The sequence below is a fragment of the Chlamydotis macqueenii genome, chromosome 14 (genome assembly GCF_036417535.1).
Source record: "Chlamydotis macqueenii isolate bChlMac1 chromosome 14, bChlMac1.mat, whole genome shotgun sequence".
Taxonomy (NCBI): domain Eukaryota; kingdom Metazoa; phylum Chordata; class Aves; order Otidiformes; family Otididae; genus Chlamydotis; species Chlamydotis macqueenii.
Genome location: NC_141569.1, coordinates 4,010,900 through 4,030,182, shown reverse-complemented (window position 1 = coordinate 4,030,182; position 19,283 = coordinate 4,010,900). Strand labels below are relative to the sequence as shown.

The following is a 19,283-nucleotide window of genomic DNA, read 5'->3' as shown; positions in this document are numbered from 1 at the left end:
CCTTCTTTGCTACTAGGAGTCAAACTGAAGGAAGGCAGAAAAAAAGACTTGGTTTGTTTGGGATAACATCCCAAAGAAGAGGATTTAATTGTTTTAATTTATCTCTGACTTCTAAAGATTAAAACAACTCATATTTATGATGCTCATAGAACAGTGAAGTCTCTTGATCTTCAGAATGTAAAACGGGGGGGGAGGGGTGTTGTGAAATAATACAATCACTGACAGTTGTTTAAAGACAGTTGTTAATTAACAAAGTGCCTGTGCTTTGCTTAAACAGATTACAGAAGGAAGTATCCTTGTCCAAACTAAAGCTAAACAGCCAGGTTCCCAGAGGATCTAGTAGACATACGGACTCTAACCACTGTTTGTGCGCACATGTATATGCATGTATGGGTATCCTTGCTGCTATGTCAAGGGGGGCAAGATACAACCCTCTTGCTAGAAATTCTACTTAAGGCTGTCATCCTCAGCATCCAAAACCACAAAATATGTTAAGTCCTCTTGGACACTGAATAAACAAGCTGAACTGTGAAAAAAATATCCAGCACTCTTATGATGGATAAATATAACGTACAGAAACATTTTTAGGCAGTTCAACCAACCTCTGGCCTCTGCACTTACATATGCAGGCCTAACCAGCTCTCAAATCAAGACAGTTACTTCAGAACAAAACAAAACTCCCACAAGTCTTAAAGAATGCAATGGCTGAAAACAACTTCTGCATAAGTAATCTGAAGAACATCATCTCATCTGGCTAGAGTTGCTAGAACTTACTTTCCAGAACTAACAAATAGAATGTCCGTGTGAGATCTGAGCATTAGAGGATTCACGAAGAATGAGCAAAACTAGTTTTGCAACAAGTCATACTCATTCCGATCCTAACAACACAGCCACGAACCCTGCATGTGAGAAACACTAAGAAATCGGAGACACTAAATGCAAGACCAATCTTCCTCTAAGTTGTAAGTTAGGATGATGCCTCCCACAAGAGAGGGGAGCATCACAACGAAGGCCAAGCAAGCCTGGAAACCACATCAGACAAGGCTGTAGCTAAACTACTTCCTAGAGCAACAGCTCTGCCAGCTACTTTTGCAAGCTAACTTTAATGCTGGAGACTAAAATAACCAGAGAAATCATTTGCTTTTGCCAAACTGCAAAAAATTACAGAGTCTCAACACAAGGCTGCTTTGTTTGTTGCCGTAACGGAAACCTAGAAGTTCACTTAAGGTTAGAAAGAGTATTTTCAGCTGAATTAGCCAGAGAAATCCAGTGACAATATTACAATACCTCCCAGAAACACTAGCTTCTTTTTCAATCACTTTCAAATTATGGTTTTGATTAATAAACTACTAGATTCTCAGTGTCTCCTTTAGGTTAGCTTAATGACATTTTTAGTGTTCAAATTCTCAATGGGAAAGACAAGTACTGCTTACCTAGAGGACTTTCTCAAGAGTGTTTTCAGTCTTTTGATCTCACACATTCATCAACTGGCATGAATTTTGTCCAGTCAAATGGACAAAGAGAGATGAAGTCCCTAAACAAAAGCACTTTTTTTTTTCCTCCAAATTTTCTCTCTTTCCTTCCGTTCTGCCCATTTCCTATATATCCCTACTCCAAGCAGTCGGGGAATCAAAGCATGGAAACCTCAGATTAAAACCAAATCATCTAATCCTGGGGACAAGTGGCCAACTACTGCTCAGAAACCTAAAAAAAGCATTCTCACAGGCATTACAAGAAGCAATGCTATCTCCGAGATTTGTTAAATACCATGAAATCATTTTTGAGCACTGCAGCCCTAGATGTAAGCACATACCTCAGAGACAGACTGCCCTCATAACACTATGTCTGCCATCAAACATCTCCCTCACAATTTATAAAGCTCACAATAGATTTTAGGACACACCAGTCACCAGGTACATGAGAGAAACTGATTTTTATCTCAAAAAGTGCTTGAAAAGGGATCACATTATTGAAATTCTCTTAGCGCCTGGAGTATCCTCGAAAGAGTCTATCTTCCCTGCAAAGCAGTTTCATCCTCAACAGCTACATCAAGCTGGAATAATTTTAAGGGAGCATCTTTAATTAGACTGCTGCAACTTTCTGCTGTCAAAAAGCTATGCTATGTCATAAGTTGAGGGTTTTTTCAAATGAAAAAATGCAAAAAGAGCCCAGACCCTGAATCCCTTGCCCCCTCTGCTTCATCAGAATGTTCTCCTTTAAAACTGTACATTGATTTACATCTAAAAACCTGCAGATAAATGTATTTTATCTAGCTCTCAAGTGTGTTCAAAGCTAAAGTCTGAAAACTCCAATTTCAGCACACTACTACTAGTCTGAGTATGCACCCATAATTATCAAACAGGATTTGTTTCAAAGCAGGGTTTGGGTTTTTTTTTTGTCATTGGAATTCTGAAACTGACAAACAACTTCCAAATCCATTGCAGACACTGGAGTCACAAAGTGATTTTAGAAAGACTCAAATTAGTCAGGCTTTCACTTCAAAAGTAACAAATGTAGTGGCACTATGTTTGTCTAGTCTAGTTCTGAAACATGAACATTAAATATGTACTTTCCAACAGTCATATCTCAGAACTACTGAATGGAAAAATATTTTTGTGAAAGTCAAAATAGACTAACAAGTATTTCATCAGTAGATGTCTGGAATAATGAATTAATAATTATATATTGACCAAAGCAGCAGAAAAAACCCTGTCATTTTAGCAAGTCTACGTCCTTCCATTCTCTCCCCTTTAATCTTCCCTCTGGTAACACATGTAATCGCATCTGGTCAATGAAATACCATTTAAATCAATTTTTCTAACTTTGTATGTACAGAAAGAGTGGACTAAGACACTCTTAACACCTGTAAGAATTACGAGATTGTTCTTCATAATGTTCTCCTCCTCATCATAGTAAATTTCCAGACTTGTGAATACTTCACTAGGGTCAAAATTTATGGGTTACCAGATTTGTGTGCAAGTTAGGTTCAGTGAAAAAAAAAAAACTATACAAAGAAATTACCTGCTGCCTCCAGTAAGGCTTCTAGTCTTGCTTGTGTTTCTGGATCCACAGTTCTCAAGTCTGCACCTTCTGCAGCACTCGATAAGAATAACTCCGACGTGGATTTAAGTACTGGGTTATCAAGATCTTCTTGGTCCAAAATAAATGATTCAACCTGTTTGCCAAGTTAGAAATATAATTTTACTATTTTTGAAGTTTTATACTAAATCTAAAATATTAGAAAAAATAACTTAACTGTACCACCATAATCATGTTTTAACAGTACATATTATAGACAATAACTGTAAAAGTCATCTGGTCAACTCACTGAAAAGGTAGTTGAAATCACAAAACAAAAGACTACATGAAAACCAGTTTACTGTGAAAATTACAATTAACAAGATCTTAAACTATAGCAAGGGCAACTCAGATTAAATATTGAAAAAATATTATGCATATTTGGACAGTTAACCACCGAGACAGTCTGAAACAAGAGGCTGTAGCATCTTTGTCATCAGAAATCTGCCTACCTTGCTATTAAAGAGCTATCAGTAATGACTTTGGTATAGATGAATCTATCCAAGACTCAGGGAGGGGGACTGAATGGCTTCCCAAGATGTCTTTCAGTTCTATTTTAAAAGTAATTTCAGCTAATGTAGCACAAGGATTTTGTTTGTTTTGAGTAGAAACAACTAAAACCCAAACATCTGTTTCCAAGCTGGCACTGAAGTATAACTCCAGTCATCAATGTCTTCTAGACAAGAACAGATATGTACAGCAACTAAGTAAGCAAGGTATTCTAACCCAGCAGCAATAACGCCGTGTCCCACCAGTGGCCCACACGATCTCCAAATACAAGCTCATAGAATTACTCAACATAAGACACTGTAGTTCGACAACAGCTTGCCAGAGTAAAGAAGGAGGATATTTGACTCATAGTGTAATGAGAACAGAACTACACTTCACAATCTGCCCAAGTTCAGACACAAATTTCTTCCATTTTCAGTAATATAATATTTTAAGACAAAAACCACTATTTCATCATAGGCATTATCTGTTCAACACAATTGGTGGCTTAAATATGGTGTAGAAATGAGACATGCTCGTTCTACCACCATTGTTGCCCTTTCCCACTTCAAGCCCCACTCTCAGCTTGCTTTCTCTGTTTTTCCCCTAATACTTCCGCTACGTTTCTCATGTCAGCAGTGTACTATCAGCTTTATCATACAATACCCCACACAACCTATAAAGAGAGACAGTTTATACTAAGAAAACTCAGAGGGGGGAGGAAAAAAGGGGGGAGGAAAAAAGGGGGGAGGAAAAAAGGGGGGAGGAAAAAAGGGGGGAGGAAAAAAGGGGGGAGGAAAAAAGGGGGGAGGAAAAAAGGGGGGAGGAAAAAAGGGGGGAGGAAAAAAGGGGGGAGGAAAAAAGGGGGGAGGAAAAAAGGGGGGAGGAAAAAAGGGGGGAGGAAAAAAGGGGGGAGGAAAAAAGGGGGGAGGAAAAAAGGGGGGAGGAAAAAAGGGGGGAGGAAAAAAGGGGGGAGGAAAAAAGGGGGGAGGAAAAAAGGGGGGAGGAAAAAAGGGGGGAGGAAAAAAGGGGGGAGGAAAAAAGGGGGGAGGAAAAAAGGGGGGAGGAAAAAAGGGGGGAGGAAAAAAGGGGGGAGGAAAAAAGGGGGGAGGAAAAAAGGGGGGAGGAAAAAAGGGGGGAGGAAAAAAGGGGGGAGGAAAAAAGGGGGGAGGAAAAAAGGGGGGAGGAAAAAAGGGGGGAGGAAAAAAGGGGGGAGGAAAAAAGGGGGGAGGAAAAAAGGGGGGAGGAAAAAAGGGGGGAGGAAAAAAGGGGGGAGGAAAAAAGGGGGGAGGAAAAAAGGGGGGAGGAAAAAAGGGGGGAGGAAAAAAGGGGGGAGGAAAAAAGGGGGGAGGAAAAAAGGGGGGAGGAAAAAAGGGGGGAGGAAAAAAGGGGGGAGGAAAAAAGGGGGGAGGAAAAAAGGGGGGAGGAAAAAAGGGGGGAGGAAAAAAGGGGGGAGGAAAAAAGGGGGGAGGAAAAAAGGGGGGAGGAAAAAAGGGGGGAGGAAAAAAGGGGGGAGGAAAAAAGGGGGGAGGAAAAAAGGGGGGAGGAAAAAAGGGGGGAGGAAAAAAGGGGGGAGGAAAAAAGGGGGGAGGAAAAAAAATTACATCTGGCAATCTGCAAATTCATCTAGATGCCCCATTGTGTGAAAAATGTTAACAGGAATCTGGAAAACCACACAGAGCACTGCTATTCAAGAGCTACTTGTCTTAATTTCTTCCCCTTTCTGGATATGCAAATAATACTCTGTAACATTATCCCTCCGCGTCCAGGCCAATCCGTGGGCGCCCAGTGAAACGCAGTGCTGACGTATGAATATAATGGTCACCGGGGAGAAAGAGTGGCTTTCAGGAAGGCAGAACATGAGTTCCACACCTCTGTGGATATGTGGATTATTAGCCAGCTTACAGGTGTGCCATCTTGTGTGCTAAGTTGCAAATATTAAAGCTAAGATAGCAAGCTATGACTTAGGGCTCAAAGCAGCAAGATTTCTAGATTAGTACAGACAATGGTCCAAAAAAATAAGAGAACTGTCACTGTGAGACAAAGTTGAACATTGAACAGGCAGAAAACTAGTGACCTGAACCAGTGACACACATTTTTACTACAAAGAAAGACGAGCTATTTACAACTCGCAGCAAAATGTATCCCTGCAGTAAGATTCCCCTCTGCAGAACTCAAATTCCAAGTGACGTCCATCTAGCCAGCTTAAGGACTCTGCTGGCATAAACTCTGACCCAAAACTGACTTCTGGAAAAATCCAGAAGTACTTAAGGGTTTTTCCATTTTCTCCCCGAAGACTACACAAGGCACTTTGCCTCATTAATATGCTAGAAATATTATTCTTATTGGAACAACATTTGTGTGACCTAGTGACTGGCAGAAAATCCCGCTGTGTGTGTAAGTGACTATCCATTATACATCGTGTATAACCACACACAAGAAATTTTGTTATATGTTAATAGCCTTTTTTTTTTCTGTTTAGATTACACCACTAAATTTAACAGCAGTCCTCCATTTCGAAGACATACCAAAGGGGGCAAAAACGCTACCCACTACTGAAGCAACTGCACTTACGAACAACAAATACCGCAGAAATGTGCGAAGTGGCTTCTGGCAAGCCTTCTGGCCTCAGGAACAGCCTGACAGCACGCAGGCAAAGGTAAGAACATCAGCCTTGCATCAACCTTCCAGAAGCTGTCCCATTGCAAGTTTTAAAACTTCGTTTTTTGAAACTTTGATAAAGACAAGGACCATCTTCTCCCTGACTGCTGCCACCTCAAGCTCACTTGTACATATTCACAGGACATGACTTGCAACAATACAGCTCTTGAACCTAAATCAGCGTTCATTCACCACTCACAAATAGTCTGTCAACTTGCAAGGAACTTCTCTCTCTCTCTCCCCTCAACAGGAAGTACTTTTTGCTTACAGGAACCTCTAAAAAACTCTGTCTTTTTAACATTGATTATGCTAACATCAGTTATTAAAAGTGAACTACAGATACAGCTTCTACGTAGGGTACAAGCTGGGTAGTACTGGTGCAGTCTGCTCTTCTCAACTCTTACTGCCTTTCAGGTCTTCTTAAGGTTTGCAACTCTACTTCCAGACACCTCACACATTTAAAATCTCACAAAAAAAATCTTGCTTCACATACAGTATTTTCATCTTAATTTTATATTACAGCAAGAAAGGGCAGCTGCTTTCATTATTTCCGCACATGTTGAGCATCAATTTTTAGGTTTTGGCTTGATTTTTAGTAAGAGAATAATAACATATCCAGAACACAAATATAACTTAAGCATGAAAACACTGAAAATCCATATGCAAAATGTTAAAATAGCTGTACTACTGACAGTCTCCCAGAACAAGTCTCAATGCATTTTCAAATCAGAATGTCTGACATTTCTGTATATCAATGCAGTTTCTCATACCCTAAGACAAGGCTAGAGAAGATGAACAGTTGCATACCTTATCACTAGTAGCAGAGTAAGAAATTACCTAATGAAGCAGATGCCTCTTGTGAAAAGCGACTTGTGATGATCACGTATTAATAATTTTTAAAATATTTTTTAAAAAAATCAAACTGCCCCAAATATATCAAACAAATTTTATTTTTTAAACAAAAGATAAGCTTAAAAAAAAATTAAAAACCCAACAGATTTCATGTTAGCATTCCTGGAAGACTTAATACACTGTTCATGTGGCAAAATTTAGGCACTCTGCTCTATCCTAATCAGATCTGCAGCAAAGTGATAGAGTAACCAGTCACTGTGCTATTTTCGGATTATTTTGTGAGCTGCTCGGGCAGCTAATAAGCATCTCACTTGGAAAGGCTCATTAAGAACACATGGATTCAAGACATTATTCTAACTGCCAAAACAATTGCAACTAGCAATAATTCCAAATCAAAACCTAAAAAAAGCTGCATGGGACCTGAGGACAGGGCACTGAACATCGGAGTACTTCACTACACCATTGTGTTTCACACTTCTCAGTAGGAATGATGGACCTTTCCTGAAGTTCTGCCAAGGACTGCAGCAGTCTCACAGCTCTGCAGATCCAGTTACACCACCGGTTCCTCCCTCCACAGCAGCTACATTCACAGCTATTTGGACTCAACTACACCAGTATTTATGTGTTAATACCACGACTGAGTTTACCTCAGGTCAGGGATACATCAAGGCAAGCACCAACATCACAACTAACACTGGCAATTCTGGCAGGATGGGCAGTGACATACAGGGTCAGAAACACATTTCTAACATTAAGTCTAAACCGATTTTTCCAATATGTCACTACTGGGAAAAAAAAAAAAAAAAAAAAAAAAAAAAAAAAAAGTACTTTTCCCAGAAGAGCCCAGATCTGCTCACAAATAGCCTATTACCAACACAGGCCACAGATGGAAAAGCTTCCTGTTGTAGCTGTACCGTTCTCTCCTCCTCCTCCTGCAGGCACCCTTTCCTAATTATTTCTATAATAATTCAATTTGGACATATCTCTAAATACATCTGAATATCTGCAGAGGGACCTTGGCTTCCTTAAGGTTAATATAGGTCTGTAGGTCAGGCTGGAAGTTAATGCCTATGAAGTTGAAATAGATCATCTATATTTCAACTATTTTCATTCCATAATTAACAAGATGTGCAATGCTGTATTAGGATCACATCAGGAAGATATTGTGGCTCTGTCTGATAAACCCAACCTCTGACAGTTTACGTTGTCATGTCCTTTATTACACTGAATGCCAATATCTGATTATTACTTGTAATCCTGCTCTAAAAGCTTTGGGGAATAGTGATAGGACACCAGATACCAAAACACTAAGTTAAGACTGAAAAATAAGTTTGTATTTCAAATTTTACATCAAACTCCTTTAAATTCCACATACAAAGAATGTCAGCTTCAAAATATTAAAAATAATTATTTCAAGGAGAAAGTAAAGCCAAGGATTTTGTCACTGACCTAGCACTCTTAGGAGCTTCCTGTGGCAATCACAACCCTGCACACACTCCTGCACCCTGGTTAGACTCTTCACATCAGCCAAAGGCCTGGCTTTGGTTTACCTTAAGCTGTACTTTTCAGCACTGCCCCCCCAACCCAACCATGTCAGTCAAACATTTTTGCACCTACTCAAGGTGTCTTCCTAGCACTACTAGTTCAGTTTCGAGAGATGGTGTAAAGGAAGAGGAAAAAAAACCACACACAACTGCAAGTATTTTCACAAAACCTTTGAGCGGGACTTCAGTACACTGCCCTTCCTTGGCACCTCAAAGCTAGAGAAAGAAAAGAAACATTTCATAGAAGTACTTCAGAGTAGTACAACATATAATTAATGTAAACAAGAATTCAGATATAATGAATGACACAAGACCATACCCACTGTTAGTCTTGAACTGTAATTTCTGAAGACAGTTTCTTCAATTAAAAAAAAAAGTTTTGGCCCAAGAAGCCACTAAGATCTGTGAATTGCCAAAAGACCTTCTTCCAGTGTTAGCCCTTAGGATCTTGTGACTACCAAGTATCCTAACAACCCAGGGGAGTTAAGGGATGCTTGGGGACATCACCACCCCAATAAAGAGAGCATGAAGTATCTGAGGCATCATTTCCAGTCACTGCTCATCTTGTGACAAGTCAGGCAGCTAACAGACAATTTCAAGGGTTGATTGAACACATCAAAAAGGGAGAAAACTCAGGGAGGGGGGAGCAAACAATTTTCTACCACTTTGCTCAATTTCATGGGGGTCTGATAAGCTGGAACATCATTCTTCTGGGAATAGCAAGCCATTATTAGATCAGCCCAGCTCCTCATGAGGCATTTAAGCAGAGCTGTTAGTACCTGCACATCCCCTTAGCTTAGCAGTCTATAACAACAGTTTTGTAGGCAGTAAATTAGATTGGCAAGGTGGGGGAGAGGAGACGTGCAAATTTATTTAGCTCCAATTACAATAGGAAGTTGACTAACTTGAGGCAGGACAGTCTTTATTCCAATATATATTAAGCAATTACCAGATAATGAAACAAGTAGCTACAGGATGTGGGCTGTGCTAAATTCATTTCAAAACACAGGTTCATTTTGCAAATGCTGCTATAGATACAATGTAAATAAAGACGGACACAACTTTATGCTTTGTCACTGGAGACAGGGAAAGCACCTCTCACAGACAGCAGGGTCCAGAAGCCTGATATTCATGTATAAAACTGTGCTGTATGTTCTTCATGTTTTAGCACACACTCAAACTGATCTCAGCATTAACAGCAGCTGACTAGAACGATGGGTGAGACACCAGCAATACAAGAGGCCTGACAGTCATACAGAAGCTCCTCTCTGCTCAGTCCAGCCCCATCAAAGGATCTCAAGCCTGGCACTCCAAGTGACTAGTCAATTCTCAAAATTATGCCTAGTATTTGAAACATGCAGATAAAACAATAAATCAGAATTTATGTTTTATAAGACTACTCTTCCATGCCAGAGACTGTTGATCCGGGGTTTTCAGCTTTCTTGCACTAATACTAAATGGATAAGCAGGGATTCATAAGCAAGTATCTGTCAAACAGTTCACACAAGTTTAATCACTTATCTAATTTCTCCCTTAATTTCTCTCTTAAGCAATCAACTACCACCAGATATCCTTATGCCAATTTAAGTAGTTTTGAATACTACAAGCTATACCTTATCACACACTTCTGGACAGAGCTGTCTGATTTATGGTTCTTCCACAAACAAGAAATCTCCAATTCATTTTTATTAAAACACTGTTCCACAACAATAAGCCTAAGACATAACTGTACCCCTAGTTAACCCTGATGAAAAAACTAGGCCACAGAACACACAGGTTGAGTCCTCTTAGGCCAAGAGGCTGGCAACATTGAAAAGTTTCTCTATATAGCAAGGAGAAAAAAAAAAAAAAAAAAAAAAAAAGCACTACTCATTTCAGTCACTACTGAAAGAAAAAAAAAAAGAAAAAAAAAAGAAAAAAAAACCAGCCTGCAGCCATCACATACTCAATGTCCGATAAACAAAAATAATTATGACTAAGTTTTCCTGATGTACAAGAGAATCTTTTGCAGCAAGGAGCTGCCATTTACAGAACTGGAACTGGCAACTCAAGTATAGTCAAAATTCACATTAATCCCAGTAAATCAAGTGCATGTTTACAGTCTTCGTAGCGAAGAAAACCACTGAATGGACACCAGTAACCCTTACTAAAAGAAATGTACTCACACTAAGCACTCCTTATTTTCATGTATTCTCTCTCAGTCCACTATAATTCATGTTTCAATGCTCTATCTTCTCCACATGCTTTAAGATTTCCCTCTTGTCGTTTTTTTTCTACCTAATAATCCTACAGAAATAGCCCCTCTTCTTACCTCACCTCAAACTAAGAAACAGCAAGGGTAACTCAACATTCCGATTTATTAGAATACAAAACAAAACTGTTGCATCAATTTAGCCAGGGCTTGCCGGGTGTGATCCTTGCTCAAGTATTAAGTCCTAGACATCAAAACAAAGTGAAGAAAACTTCAGAACAGAAGATGAACAAATGTATTTGTTTGCTGATGTAAAAGCTCACATCCATCCAAGAAGGCAAGTATTCTAAAGCCACCTTCTTGGGAATGACCTTTTAAGATCTCTTGTCAATCCAAAGGGACGCAGTCCTTAAAAAAAAAAAAAATTATACAAGTGGATCTGATAAATGTAGCCCAGTCTAGCAATTCAATAATCTGGTCCCAGGTCAAGCTATACGTTTCAGTTAACTAAGTTATCTAGAGACTTATACCAAACTGAAAATCATACTGGGCTTTCTGCTGTCCTCAGAGTTGAGGCTAGTGGTAGCTATTTTTTCAAGGCCTGTATAAACAGGTTTATGCATGCTCTACTGCAGCCAAACCAGCAGAAAGCATAATGCAACTGCTAATCAATCCATCAGTTAGCCATTTAGAAGAAACTACCATAACTAATAACACAGCAGAGATTCTTATCTAAAACATAATCTGAAAACTCAAGATGTAGTTGTAAAAAGGGTTTAAAATATAAGTATTTTAGAAAAACAATGAAAGGATGTACATTTATACAAGGTATTGAGTTTACCCTAACAAATCCTAAACGTTAAGCATCCACTTGTCATGCTGTGGACGAACACATACTCCAAACAGGCGATGCTCTGAAGTGACCACGACCAAGGAACACGGCTTGGAAGCAGGCCTTTCAGCCCTGGAAGCTGGCCTCTTTTCCCTTGGTTTGAAATACACCTGATTTGCTACCTACCCGCCATATGACACCATTAGTTTTATTCAATATTTTGGAAAGGGAAGAGTTCAACAGGGTTAGGGATTTTTCTAGAAGAAAATCTTAAGTTAATTAGTAACCTCTACATTTTACTGAAGGCAAATGAGAATAACTTACGGACCTAGCTAAAACTTAATGCCCATGAAACGCTAAAACAACCAGAGGTGCTTTCCAGTTGGCCCACCGAATCAGTCAGTAAAAAAAAAATTAAAAAAAAAAAAAAAATCCCTGTTTTTTAACTTGACAAATAGGGAATCATTTTTCCTGCTAGACAGATATACAGTTCTGTTACTTTCAAAACCTCTGCTGGTCAGAAAAGTCAGCCTCACACATTCATTCTCACCACCACAGCATTCTGACAAACACAACACAGTAATTCAACCGTGAGTTACTCATGAGTTACCCTCTCAGTCTAAGACCCTTTTCCTTTAGATTCTGGGATGCTTTGGAAAAGCTAGAGACGAAAAGAAAGAAGTTTGAAAAAAATCTGTATGACTCTCTCTTAGAAGCAAAAGGCAAAAATGAGTAAGTAGTCTCAGCCCATGAAAAGCAACTAAGAAGTAACAGTGTCCAGCACAGGACCAATTCTTTTATTTATGTTTTACAGTAGTAAGTGTTTTCTACATGCACTTGAACAGAAAGAAGCACAATATTGCAAAAACTGAGAAAATTTTCTAGTATCTTATAAACCTTTCAAATAATCAATGTTACATAAGAAAATATTCTTCAGAAATGAGCTGTGAAAGGAAGACATCCTCTTACAGGATGCATTTCCATAAGTTTCACTTGCTTAATATTCCTCCAAAAATATGCAAAATGAAACCTCTGCACCTTTACAACAAAGGAGAGTCACTGTCAGGGGAAAAAAAAAACCAAACAACAAAACCAACACTACAAAACAAACAGAAACTGTCTATTAATGAGGTATACCAAAAGGTTTGAGCTCAGACAAGCATATCCTCCAAATTAAATGAACCCTTAAATCCAAATATGAATTCACCTGTACCCATGTTTTTCCCTCTTATTCAGATGTAGCATGGTTTTATAACATAGACTGCAGTAACAAGGTTGCTATAAAAAACAGCATTTGTATCAGTTGAAAGTTAATCTAATCTTCAGTTTATCACAGAAGACCAAGGTCACATGAGTTATCAACGAGAAAAGTTTCTATTTAAGATAACTCCTGAGGCCAGGCACTTTTCTAAAACTTACTAAATTTACAAAAGTACTTGAAGAAATCTGAAGTTTTGCTTACAGTATCCCATTAATCACATGGACATTCTCATTAGGGAGGTACGCTTTACATGAAGACTTTTAGATGCTGTTTGCATCTAATGTGGGCTATTAGGAAAGAAAGTATCCACAGAAAGAAAATGAAAGCACCCTACTGAAGACTGAGGCTTCAAAGCTTAACTTAAATATTGAGTTCTGCAAATAGTCCTAAAACAAGATGTAGAACTTATTTTTTTTTCTTGCTTCATTAAATTTTAAGTGCAAAACAAACCTAAAAAAAAGTTCCTTTTTCCATGTAAATCAGACTTGCCTCTGTTTTAAACCTGAGAGCCACTTTTACTCCTCAACAACAGCTTAATACGTCTAAGGAATCTTCATACACATTACAAGAACTCAAAATGACCTACTAAGATCAAAGCTATGCAGCCTCCTCACCTGCAAGGTCAAAACCCCAATCCTGAACTCCTTCAACAAGCATACCAATTCAGTAACGTCCCTGTTCCCAGCTTTAAAGGCCAGGCCACATGTGTGCACAGAAAAAGGAGCACCCTTATACTCCCCTTCTCTCCACACCTACCCTTCTTTTAAGCAAAGGTCACAGGGATGGTTTGAGGTCTAAGCACAGGACAATCTCACAACAGCATCATCCAGCTGTCCTTACAGCTGTATTTCAGGATCCTCCAAGATGAGGAAAGGAGAGAGGAGAGCATCTCAATATTAAGCCCACAGGGGAGCAGTTGGGTAGCCCCAATTTAAATCACAACACAAGAACTTGTGATTCACCAGCTGTAGTCTTGCCTTGCATTAATTCTTAAATGAACCCTTCCCCCTGTCAGGCTGTAACTAGTTGACTGGTGAAATCTATGTGCAAATTTGTAACTAAATATAGATGTTCTGCTAAATTTGGTAAATCTCTCCTTACGAAGAGGTTGCATCGCATTTTTATATTATACAGTAGTACTTCACATCTTTACTTTCTACACCTATCATTAGAAAACAGTTGCTGACATTTATTTTAGGTCATGTACTCAACTGGGTCAAGCTGCGCTGAAAGGAAACTAGAGTTCTGCAAGAAACTTTAGAAATCAGTTCATTTAAAAGTGTTATTGAATAGTAAGCATTAACCATAACTGGACAGATTGTTTCTGGCTGCCACAAGCCAGACTTTCAAAGTTACTGAGATACCTATCCGGATTTTTCCAAGAATTAGATGCCTAATCATTCACATGAGCAAACACCCTACTAACCAGCTCTCTGCAACCTTAAGCATCATCTCAATACTTTTGGAAACCTGAACCCACTATCCCTTGATGTTTTCTAATTGGTGAATTATCCTTGAAGAAAATTTTCCATTTTGTTCCATGTCTTACTTCCTCAACTTTGAAAGAGTTAGTCAAAATAAGAAAAACATCAACTGCTAAATTGAAACTTACAACTTTTCAGAGAAAAGGCATTTCTGCCTAGTATAATCTACTTGAATTTGCATCAACTGTTTGAATTTCTACTCCTTATGGTCAAGAAAATACTCCTACTCACATTACTTCAAATATAATACAGAAAACTAAAGTACATAAGCATTATATTAACCTCAGAAGTCAAAGATACACTGTATATACCATTTAAGAAGCAGTGCCACATTAAGAAGGTTCACTAACATAGCAATGACTTTAGTAGATTACATTGCCTATTTAAAACAAACTACTGAAGTATTTACTCCAAATTAAAAAATTAAAAGATCTCCAACTGGGGGGGGGGGGGGGCAGTAAGAAAAAAAAGGCTAAGCTTCAAACAAAATCTCCAAGTACTGAACTGATCTGGAGTACATGCCATTTGACTATTAATTCTACTCATTGTAGGAGGTAGGTTATGTCTGATTTTTAATTATGCTTTATGTAAATATCCCCAGAGGCTTATGCAATAGGTACAGGCTTAAGTAAGGTAAGCTGGTGGCAGCAGGCAGCCTGCTCTGGAGAGGGAAGCCAAAAGCTGAGTTGACTCCACAGCCAAGGGGTGGGTGAGCTCCAGTTGCCACTGAAGGCCTCCAAACCCCTGAATTACAGAACACAAGACTTGCTTCATTTATACACTCACCACCAAATGCCACTTACCGAACTGAGTTCCATGATCTTCTGGTACTTTTGTCAGCACAGCTGGCTTCTCCTACTTGATTTACAACAGATCAGCAAACCACACAATCCTACAAGCACTAACGCTGCCATATTTATCACTTGCTTCAGCTGTCTATTGCCACAGCCCAGTTTTCTACCATGATAGTTTTTGGTGAGAACCTGTGTGCTCCATAGCCAGGAGCACTCAACCACTAAGGACCCTATGGACTTCACACACATGCACTACTAATCAGCACCCCGCCAGCAGACCTTCACCTTGACCTACAGGTTTCTACTACCACAACTAGTATGGAGGAGGCTGTTCAATACTCATGCCTTTGGCACTACTTTAAGTGCCAGCAAAATTCACAAGGAGTGGTAGTAATATACTTAAAACTCCACCAAAAATCTCATGCCAAACAAGATGCAGGCAGTGTCCAAACTCTGGTAGAGCTTAGAAGGCAACCAAGTAACTATTTACACTGAGGTCAAAACCACCTCAACTCTGAGAGTACAAGCAGTGGCCAAAGTTTCTCCAAAAGCTCAAGAGAACCATGGCTTCCCCTCTGTTTTACACAGAAATAACACAAAGCCTCCTGTCTTTGTCCTTTTGTGCCCAAAGGCATGCTTCAGCTTGCAATTGTTTCTATTTGCATGTGATAATTTTAACTGGTAATTCTAGAAAATATTCTACACAGCTGCATTTAAATTTCACCTTGCAGACCTGACACAACTCATTTATGCAGGATCCACTTCAGCCTCTGGTTTCCCAATCAGCAGCCTGGTGACTACCATAAGCAGGTACTGAGCTAGGAAACCAGAAAGCTTTGATTTTTCTCCCAGTTCTGCAAGGAAGAATAAATGCAGTAAGCTCTCTTCACCTGTAAAATGGGGAAAGTACTCCCACTGTAAGGTATTTTAAGATCTGATGTAAGAAATGCAATATATGTTCCAAAAAGTTAAGCTAAGATACACTGCTCTTTTTCATTCTCTAAATAGGTACTTCATTACACTCTCGTCCTGCACTTCCCTGATGATTTTCTTTTCTACTTAATTTGCCATTTTGACTAATCCAATTATTTTAGCATACTAAAAACTCAGACTAATACAAGGATACAAGACCTAAACATCACTGCAGACACCCAGCAGAGCCTGCAGAATATTGTACCATTGTTTTTATGACTTCAAAAGTAGAGAAAAGAATACAAATCAAGGCAGCATGGCAAACACTCACTTTATTTATTTTAATTCTCTCTTCAAGTTCTCACTAATTCCACTCACTGGTAAGAGCTGAAGGCATACACCCAAAGCAGTGACTCACAGCACAAGACCACAGTCCAAACAGTCACTCGACTTTCAAAGCAGTGCTGTTCAAGAATTGCAACGTTCCTTGCCTTTTTTTTTTTTTTGTTAAAAAAACAACCCCAAAAAATCACTATCAAAAAATAACACTGACAACAGGTGCTTCTTTAGTTCTCATGTATATAGAAGAAAAAAAAAATTAAAAGAAAAAAAAAAAAAATCACTCTTGGTCATATCCAAGAGTGTCAGCTCATACCCCGTAGCCTAGAAAGGTGGCACAGATGTGAGGCACATCCTTCCCACCCATGCTTCTTCCCCAGGTCACTCTCCACAACCAGAAACACAAGACAGAAGAACTCCCCAAGCAATTTCAGCTTCAAGGTTAGCCCAACTCCTCTGCGTGCATTCTGGAAATCCAGGTGTTTTAATTCCAACTTTTTTCTTATTGTATATTTTAAATAAGAAAGTTTTCACAGGTTTTTCAAGTGAGTAATTTTACTTCAACAGCTATTTGGGAAGCTTTATTTTTTTTTTTTACCTCAATGCCAACCTCCTAGACACGTTATTTGTAATATCCTGTCCTTCTTAATACTTGCTATTATTCAAAAGACCAATAGAGTGCTTAGTAAACACCTTAGCTGTTCAATCTTCACATCCTTTAAACAATGGGGTGGGTTCAAAAGGGATAAGCTCTCAAAGCAGAACTCTGCTCATCTTGTAGAGAACCACAAACACTCTGACACAGCCCATTTCCCATCATTTTTCAGATTCTGTAACTACAGCTTTGTATCTTCAAAGATACATTAACAATGTGACATCAAAGACATCCTAGAGTGGAAACTCATAAATTACTTGCATCCCATTCTATCTACAATAGGCTTTCCAGCTCCCCAAAAAAGGTATGTCCTTGAACACGTAATCCTGTATATTCATGTGTTCAGGATACCAATTGCACAGAGAACATTCACATGCAAGTGCTCATCTGCCTGATCATTAGATTTCTAGTTTAGTTAAGTGTACTACTGTTAATGCAATTTTTAACTTAGGTTAGGTGGTCACAAGTAAAGAGCAAATGTGGGTCTGCATCAGTTTTATAATTTTTTTATTCAGATAAGATCTGTCAGTCCAAGTTTTGGGGCTGAACAAAAGAGGAAGGCAAAAAAATTTAGATAAGGGAGGATGAATGCAGGCTCCTCTCCTTTCATTTCTTCAGAAGAAATGTGGACACATACCAAAGTAGTCATTCCCGGCCCCTAGAGAAAAGATGGTATGTATCACCTTGGCTACCATCTTCTTCCTCCTGCAGAAGCATGTAGAAATACAAAACACTGGAATCGCAACAAGCCTGCCACTTTCTCTTGCTTTTCACTAAGACTACACAAGGGCTACGATGGTGGCTGTAACCTCAAGTCTTCTTTCTAAGAGAGGTAACTAAGGGAATAAGATTCACCCTTCAGTGTAGGATGAGTTGGCAGTAGCAACAGATAAAAGCTTTCATTTATCTCCTCTCCCTAAGCTACATAAAGCAGTATTAGATGCAAGTTTACAGGCCCAACAACGCTCCATTTGGGTTGGGATAAGGCTCCAGTCCCTCCCCCGTGCCCTTCCCTTAAAACTCTCAGCAGGTTTGTAAGATCAAAGGAAGACACCTCCACTACCCTCTTCCATTTTGTTGAGTAAGAAATATTTCTATTGCAGAAAGATCTGTGTGTGTACATATATATGTATGTATGTACATATGAGGAACTGAGCAGAGCCTGGGAATCCCATGTCCTTCCTTTCGAGTCCAGGGCAGCACCGCCGGGGCCGGAGCCTTTGCTTTGTTCTCGCTGGGCCTCACCTCTCCGTCCACACTTGGTTCAGAGTGGAACTGCTCCCGGCGCTCAGCGGGCAGCACCCCGGGACCGGCCCTTCCCGCACCCTCCGCACACAGACCGGCAGCGGCAAGCAGAGGCCCGGCCGCCCCGCGGGGTGCAGGCGGAGCGCCCAGCCCCATTCCCCGGGGCCCGCCGAGAGGCGCGGCGGTGCCGAGATCCCCCCGCCCCTCACCCTTCCCCGGCCTCAGCGGGAGGCCCTGGGCCGCCCTGCCCGTGCGGGGCCGCCGGGACCCCGCCCCCACGGCTCCGGTGCAGCCGCTCACGCCCATGGCGGCGGGGAGGCCCGGGCCGGCGCGGGGCCAGACAGGAGCAGAAGGGGCATGCGGCGCGGCCCGAGACTCCCGCGTCCGGTCGGGGCGGCGCCGAGCGCCCGGCTGGCGGCGGCGGGAGGGCGGGTGCCGGCCCCGGCTGGGCCTGTCAGGAAGCGGCGGAGCAGAGGGGAGGAAAGGCCGGGCCCGCCGGTGGGATCGCTCACCTCGGACACCTCATCTTCGTCGCTGCCGGAGCCGCCGCCGCCCCCACTCCGCAGCACGGCCGCCGCCAGCTTGAAGTCGAGGGCGGCCTCACCGGCCGCGGGCGCGCCGGGGCCTCCCGGCCCGCCGGGCCCGGCCTCCCCGAAGAGGCGCACGGCCCGCAAGCCCAGCGGGGAGGGCCCGGCCGCAGCCGGCGGCTCGGCGGCGGGCGGCGCGCGGGGAGCGACCGAGTCGATCTCCTCGTCGCCGACGGGGGCGGCGGTGCCGTCTGTGAGCATCGCGCTGATCCGGGGCCACCGCCGCTCGCAGAGCCCAGCCGTCTCCGACCCCTCACGGCACCGCAGCAGCGCCACTAACTTCTCACACCCTACCCGGCCGCGGGCGCCGCGCCGCCCACCCGCCGCTTCACCCGCGCCTATTGGGCGCGCTCGGCCGA

The 19,283-nt window shown here is 41.2% G+C and overlaps 1 protein-coding gene across 10 annotated transcripts in view; it reads right to left on the bottom strand.

Moving 5' to 3' along the window:
• ANKHD1 (ankyrin repeat and KH domain containing 1) overlaps positions 1–19,187 on the bottom strand; it is a 123,033-nt gene extending 103,846 nt beyond the window's left edge. For 4 of the 10 annotated variants that reach the window (XM_086758843.1, XM_086758848.1, XM_086758849.1 and 1 more), the window contains exons 1-2: positions 18,850–19,181; positions 3,022–3,175 (exon numbers count right to left, since the gene is read on the bottom strand). In XM_086758843.1, the coding sequence (XP_086614969.1) occupies positions 3,022–3,175; positions 18,850–19,125 (430 nt within the window). In that variant the 5' untranslated portion in view covers positions 19,126–19,181. Of the gene's footprint in view, positions 1–3,021; positions 3,176–18,849 lie in introns of all 10 variants that reach the window. The other 6 variants (XM_086758842.1, XM_086758844.1, XM_086758845.1 and 3 more) reach the window with 4 other exon arrangements.
• Positions 19,188–19,283: the final 96 nt, after the last annotated feature.